The 7,575-nt window shown below is 38.1% G+C and overlaps 1 protein-coding gene across 1 annotated transcript in view; it reads left to right on the top strand.

Annotated features, from left to right (window-relative positions):
- Nucleotides 1-1,294: 1,294 nt before the first annotated feature.
- The window catches only part of PPP2R3A (protein phosphatase 2 regulatory subunit B''alpha), a 166,854-nt gene continuing 160,573 nt past the window's right edge, over nt 1,295-7,575 (top strand). The window contains exon 1 of the mRNA XM_029940229.1: nt 1,295-3,667. Coding sequence (XP_029796089.1) covers nt 1,682-3,667 — 1,986 coding nt within the window. The 5' untranslated portion in view covers nt 1,295-1,681. The remainder of the gene's footprint in view (nt 3,668-7,575) is intronic.

The raw sequence follows: 7,575 nt of genomic DNA, 5'->3' as shown, positions 1-7,575 counted from the left end.
TTTATTTTTTTCCACTGCTGTATCCCTAGCACTTAACAAGTACCTGGCACATAGTAGGCACTCAGTATGTATGTATGTATTTATCTTTATGCTGTTTATTTTTGAGAGAGAGCACAAGCAGGTGAGGGGCAGGGAGAGAGGGAGACAGAGAATCTGAAGCAGGCTCCATGCTGTCAGTGCAGAGCCTGACATGGGGCTCGAATTCACGAACCTTGAGATCATGACCTGAGCCGAAGTCAGCCACTCAAGCCACTAAGCCACTCAGGCATCCCAGGCACTCAGTATTTATTGACTAAATAGGTTGAGTCTTTTTAGAAAGCAACCACAGCATGTTAAAAGCCTTTTTATTTTTTTTTTAAAGTAAGGATGATTAAGTAAATTCTGTCCGCTTGGTAATAAGAGATCTGCATGTGGCAGAGTCTGGGGATAGGATCAAGAGCAGTAATGGAGGTTTTTTCTCTCTTAGATGGTAAGAAAAGAGAAGATGATGAGAGAATAATTTCCAAGTATAGAGGAAGTTGTAGAATCAAGGACAAGCCCTATGTGTTGGCAATAATGGAGAAGATTAGGTTGATGGAAGGAAAGGGTTGGTTCAGGGAAGTAGCAGAAAATCAAGTTATATGTGGATGGGAACAGATGTTGAAAGGTTTTTTTTTTTAATGTTTATTTACTTTCAAAGGAGAGAGACAGAGCATGAGCAGGGAAAGAGCAGAGAGAGGGAGACACAGAATCCAAAGCAGGCTCCATGCTCTGAGTTGTCAGCATAGATCCCAGTGTGGGGCTCGAACTCACAAACTGTGAAATCATGACCTGAGCTGAAGAGGGACGCTTAACCAACTGAGCCACCCAGGTGCCCCTGAAAGTCTTGAAAATAAGTCAAAGGAAGTAGGATGCATGATGCATGATGGAGATCAGGAGTGTGAATTCTTGAATGGTGAGGGGATTAAAAAAAAAAAGCCATCTGACTCTAAGCTTGTTAGTGTCCTGTGAGGTGGCAAGGAGGGTAGGGTAAGAAATATCAACTGGAAGGTAGTTGTAATAAGGCAGAGTTGAGGTAGTAATACTCTCAGTAGTAAGGAGTATACGGTGTGATGAAATAAAGATGAATCAAAGATAAGCTGTGATGTGGCAAAGAATAAGGCTTGTGATTACATATGGGATGTAAAAGAGGAAATAAAAGGATTTCTCAGTATTAAGAAATTATATTTTTAAAATTCTTTTCCTTTTTTTTTTTAATAGATTTCTCTGTCATTCACCAAAAAAATGGATCATTTAAATCTTTGGAGGACTCAGTTATCACACTACTTCTATACTTCCAACTAAGATTTATGACAGTAAATTTATGACAATAAATTCCTGCATCACAGAACTGCTGAAAAACAACTAAAAGACAATTTTATAAACCTACAGTATCATGGTATTACTCAATAAAACTGAAGAGCACAATTATTAAATTATTAGACTTGCTAATACAAGCACACATGTGCAGTAGCTACTGTATCCTAACAGCTACCAAACCTCAAATTTAGATGTTTTTTCTTTGTGGGAAAGGTCATTATATTTACAAGAAACCACTGAGTATTTTCATCAAGTATATTTTCAGCTGAGCGTAATTTAGGAGAATTTACTTGAAACAAGTTCTAGAAAATTCCAACTCCCATCACCGAGTGGATTTGATATTATGGCAGCAACTTACAGACTTGTGGTCAGTACTGTGAACCACTACAGCAGTGTGGTGATAGACCGACGTTTTGAGCAAGCTATACATTATTGCACTGGAACCTGCCACACCTTTACACATGGAGTTGACTGCATTGTGGTACATCATAGTGTTTGTGCAGACCTCTTGCACATCCCTGTGTCTCAGTTCAAAGATGCGGATCTGAACTCCGTGTTTCTACCCCATGAAAATGGGTTTTCCTCAGCTGAGGGTGACTATCACCAGCAGGCCCTAACAGGCCTACCGAGGGGCAAGAAAGGATCTACGTTTCAGAACACCTGTAACTTCAAAGACATTGCAGGGGAAGCAATCAGTTTTGCCAGCGGGAAAATAAAAGAATTTTCCTTTGAAAAGCTCAAAAACTCTAACCACGCAGCTTACAAAAAGGGAAGAAAAGTTAAGTCTGACTCATTCAATAGGAGGTCAGTTGATATTGACTTGCTCTGTGGCAATTATAACAATGATGGGAACTCCCCGTCCTTTGGTTTACTCCGGAGTTCCTCAGTTGAGGAAAAATCTGTGTCCCATAGAAACTCGCTTGATGCAAACCTGACATCAGTGCTTCTTCACAACTTCTCTGAAGAAGATCTGGTTACTCAGATTTTGGAAAAACATAAAATAGATAATTTTTCTTCTGGAACAGATATAAAGATGTGCTTGGACATCTTGCTGAAATGCTCTGAGGATTTGAAAAAATGCACAGATATCATAAAACAATGCATAAAGAAAAAGTCAGGGAGTAACATCAATGAAGGCAATGGCAATGATGCAGTTTCTAGCTCTGAAACTGTCTATATGAATGTAATGACCAGGTTAGCATCCTATCTGAAAAAGCTACCGTTCGAATTCATGCAGCCTGGGAATAATGATGCTATAGATTTAACAGAACTGGTTAGTAATATGCCCAGTTTACAACTGACTCCCTTTTCTCCAGTATTTGGCACTGAGCAGCCCCCTAAATATGAAGATGTTGTCCAGCTCTCAGTCCCTGACTCTGGACAGTTTCAAACTATAGAACTGCAAGATGACAAACACAGTTCTAGGAAAACAGATGCTGTAAATTCCATTCCAAACAACTCTACAACTCCCTTATATAACTCTGAAATAAATGATCCGAGAACCCTAAAAGATACCCAGCTTCAATCACAGTCGTTAACCATGAACCCTTTAGAAAATGTTTCTTCTAATGACCTAATGGAAACCCTTTATATTGAAGAAGAGTCCGATGGAAAGAAAGCATCAGATAAAGGACAAAGGGCAGAGAATGGACCTGGTCAGTTGTTAAATGAAGATGGAGCAGAATTTTCAGGTCATGTTACTCATCTTAAAAAATCTTCTGCCTCTGTGCAAAATGAAAGTGGTAAGATATTTGAGAAACCAGTTGTTAACCTATCTGATGAAGATTTTAAATCAAAAGTTCCTAAAGTTGAAGACAGAGGCCACAGAGATTTTATGAATCCTAACAGCCAGGAGGAGATAGATAAATTGTTAATGGATTTGGAATCATTTTCACAGAAAATGGAGAGCTCTCTAAGAGAGCCACTTGTGAAAGGTAAAAGCTCTAACTCTCTAAGTAATCCTTCTCCATTAACTGGTCAGCTTCCTATAGATCTTGAATCTAAATCTAAAGTCTCTTCACCCACTGAAAAAGTCTCGCCTTCCTGTCTAACAAGGATTATTGAAACCAATGGACACAAAATCGAGGAAGAGGATCGAGTCCTCTTACTACGAATTCTAGAAAGCATTGAAGACTTTGCTCAAGAACTAGTTGAATGCAAATCAGGTAGAGGCAGCCTGTCACAAGAAAAGGAAATGATGCAGATTCTACAGGAAACCTTGACCACTTCCTCCCAGGCCAATTTATCAGTCTGTAGAAGTCCTGTTGATGATAAAGCCAAAGAGGGTACTTCAGTGGTTTTGATTCAGCAGACCCCAGAGGTGATCAAGGTAAGATCCAACAATCTTGAGCTCTGACAAGTATCCAAAGAAATATTTTAATGTGTGCAGAACTTTAAATACTGTTTGTGTTAGCGATTTCATATTCTAGTAAAGTTCCTGCCCTCCAGTAGGCATTGTCTCACTCAGTTCAGTTAAAAAAAAACTAAAAGGCTTTAGAGTTAAGCAGATGTTTCAACTGCCCTTCTCACACCTTTCATCTCCCTAGCTCTGTGACCAAAGGAAAGTTACTTAGCCTTAATATCCTCATCTGTATAATGGAAATAATAAGGATCAAGATAACTTATGTGAAACACATGCAAGGTGCCTTCCACAAATTAGGCATTTAATATTAATCCTTATACTTCCCAGTCAACCATGCATTAATACATGCATGTGTAGACTGTAAAGTACAATATGGGGTACAAAAAAAGAAAGGAGGTGATTTCTTAAAGACCTTAACATCTAGTTGAAAAAAAGAAACTAACATACCAGAAACAGTTCGTGAACATGTAGGCCCTTCTCTGAAAGTGTTGTTAGTGAAATAGGGTCTTCAAAGAAGGTGAAGACTAGAGTGTATGAGATTTGCTTCCGCATGCAAGTGGGAATAAATACCAGTCTAGGGTCACAGGATAGTAGTGTTTTCAAAAGGCATTAACTCTATGCGGCTAATGGTAGTATAGCTTTAATAATCCCTGAAAGGCAGTTACCTTCCCACTTGTGTGTATGTGTGTATATCTTAGCACAACAATGATTTCTTGTTCATTTTCTGTGTCTAACATAGGTTGGCAGTAGGCTCTACTTCAGCTCAATCCTGAACCGAGGGTGATAGATGCTCTGTGTTCTTATAGCTGCCTCATTGCCCCAACTGGAATAGGTGACTTACAAGTTCACTGAGGACAGGGAAGGAAGAAATGTTGCTTTTTACTGCCTTATTCCCACATGTGGCACACTTCCCATCCACTCAGTCCAGTGATTCCAGCCCCAAAGCTGAGAACCATAGGGAAGCACATAGAATATACCTAGTGAGCACCATCTCTACCACATAAATGTGCCAAATATGTCAACATGTGTGAATTCAAACAAAAAGCCAAATTAACAAAATAAGGTGTAAAGTAATGATGTGAATTATTTAGAGATTATGTTGTATAAAAAGTATGAAGAAATACATAGATACACCAAATACAATGTTAATCCCTGGGGAAAGAAGAGAGATGGAACTGAGGAAGGATGTCCAGGGAATCTCAGTCGTGTTAGTAATTAGTAATTTCATAGTCTGGTGGTGGGTCATAAGTACTTTTTAATATTGTTTGTATGCCTTTTTTTATGTCTTCAATATAGTAAATTTAAAAACTACAGTTGAATATTAGAGATGGCATATATGTGGCCAAGTTAAAAAGTTAATGTTAATTTTAACATTTTTATTAATATTTTCATTTAAGTAGGGAAAAAATAGTGTGATCAGATGAATAATTTTTACATTGTATTTATTTTGCACATGCTATGCACATTTGTAGTTATCAGTGACACTAAAATTTAAAACTATACATACTTAAGGTTATGAAATGATGATTTGGGTCTAAATATTCTCAAACATTCACTGAGCATTTCTGTGAAATCTGTGAGTCTCCTCATTCATTGATTTGCAATCGGTAATATCTTTAGTGAACTTGGTCTATATTAGGAATAGAAACTGGAAATTAGTTACAAAAATTGCTACGTAAAGCAATCTCAAAATGGTAGTAACATAGGAGCTAACAGTTCTTGTGAGCTAAGGCATGCTAAGACATTTAGATATATTATCTCACTCAGTAACCTGTCTGCTCATGTAAAAAACATAATGTTCACCTTCTCTGCTGACTTATTCCAACATCTCACAACCATTATAACCAGAAACTTACTATAATACAGTGTTTTGAATTTTATTTAACCCTCCTTCCCCGTTATCTTTTGTGAGAAAAGGAGAAAAAATTATCCAAAAAGAAAGTAGAAAATGTGACCCTGAGGCCAAGAATAAGTCCCTTGCAACACCTCTCCTGTTTCTGGCTGACGGCTCCTGAGCAGGTCCCCTCGACCCTCCCGTCTAGGCACACTGAGCTAAAGGAGCTTTCCAATTTTGGAACAAGTATGGGCTGAGATCAAACCGTATAAAAGACTCTCCCATCACTCTTTTAAATAAGTCCCGTTACCATAAGGTGGTAATTTGATGAAATTTCTTCTTGATAAATTTGAAAAAGTAATTCATGAAAAGCTAATTTAAAGAGAAAGGTAGTATAAAATGTTTAACTCCTGACAATACTTAATGCAAGAAAATAAAACCATTCTTTCTTGACTCAGTCGCCTTCCAACTTGTTCTTTTTTTTTTAATCTTTCTTTGCTTCCTATGAATAATAATAATAATTTGCACATTTCAATTAAGAGCTTTATGTAATGGGGCGTATAGGAGGTTCATTGGTGACTATTCCTGGTGACTAGTATTTTAATTATAATTATAATGATTATTATAATTATTGTTGTTGTTATTGAGAGAGAGAGAGAAAGAATCCTAAGCAGGCTACATGGTCAGCATAGAGCCTGATACAGGGCTCAAACTCAGGAGCCTGGGATCATGATCCAGCTGAAGTCAAGAGTCAGATGCTGGGGCGCCTGGGTGGCTCAGTCGGTTAAGCCTCCGACTTTGGCTCAGGTCAGATCTCACGTTTGTGGGTTCAAGCCCCACATCAGGCTCTGTGCTGACAGCTAGCTCAGAGCCTGGAGCCTGCTTCCGGTTCTGTGTTTCCTTCTCTCTTCCTTCTCTGCCCCTCCCCCTCTCATACTCTATCTCTCTTTGTATCAAAATAAATAAAACATTAAAAAAAAAGTAATTTTTAAAAACAAAAACAAAACAAAACAAAAACAGAGTCAGATGCTTAACCAACTGAGCCACCCAGTGCCCCTCATGAATTATTTTAAACCAGGGATTGGTAAATTTTTAAAGAGTCATGTGTAAGTATCTAAGGCTTTGCAGGTCACAAGGTCTTTGTCTCTTAGTCCTCCTGGTTTTTCTGTTTTTTTTTAAACATTCCTTTAAATGTAAAACGGTTCTTAGCCCCAAGCCTTGAAAGACAGGCAGTGGGCCACATTTGGCCCACAGGAGTATATGTTGTCAATGCCTATTTTCTAATAGACAAACAGAAAAATATAGTGAATGATAGAAAAAACACTCCTTATTATCTACCACTTACCTTGTCAGATCTTAACATTTTATCATATTTGCTTCAGGTTTTTGTTTAATAGTATTTTTATTATCACCATCATTGTTTCAAAAACATTCATCTCAGATAAAGTTGAAAACCTAGGGGTCCCCTCCCTAGTTTCCACTCCCCTTTCCAGAAATAACCACTACCCTGAAGTTGGTGTTTATCTCCTGTAAGTTTTTTTTTTTTTTCAAAATGAACTCATGAAGTTTATTCAGAAAATAAGTTCATAGTTCAAATTCCTCAGTCCATTGCAAGAAACTAATAGTTACTTTTCTTTTTTTTTATTTTTTATTCTTTTATTTTTATTTTTTAATTTCAATATTTTATTGTCAAGTTGTTTTCCATACAACACCCAGTGCTCTTCCCCATAAGTGCCGTCCACCATCACCACCACCTCTTTTCCCCCCTTCCCCTTCAACTCTCAGTTCATTTTCAGCATTCAATAGTCTCTCAAGTTTTGCATCCCTCTCCCCAACTCTCTGTCCCTCCTCCGCTCCCCCTGGTTCTCCATTAGGTCTCTCCTGTTTTCCTGTTAGACCTATGAGTGCAAACATATGGTATCTGTCCTTCTCTGCCTGGCTTACTTCGCTCAGCATGACACCCTCAAGGTCCATCCACTTTCCTACAAATGGCCATATGTCATTCCCTCTCATTGCCATGTAGTACTCCATCGTGAATATA

The sequence above is a fragment of the Suricata suricatta genome, chromosome 5 (genome assembly GCF_006229205.1).
Source record: "Suricata suricatta isolate VVHF042 chromosome 5, meerkat_22Aug2017_6uvM2_HiC, whole genome shotgun sequence".
NCBI classification, from domain to species: domain Eukaryota; kingdom Metazoa; phylum Chordata; class Mammalia; order Carnivora; family Herpestidae; genus Suricata; species Suricata suricatta.
This window is presented reverse-complemented; position numbering and strand designations above follow the sequence as displayed.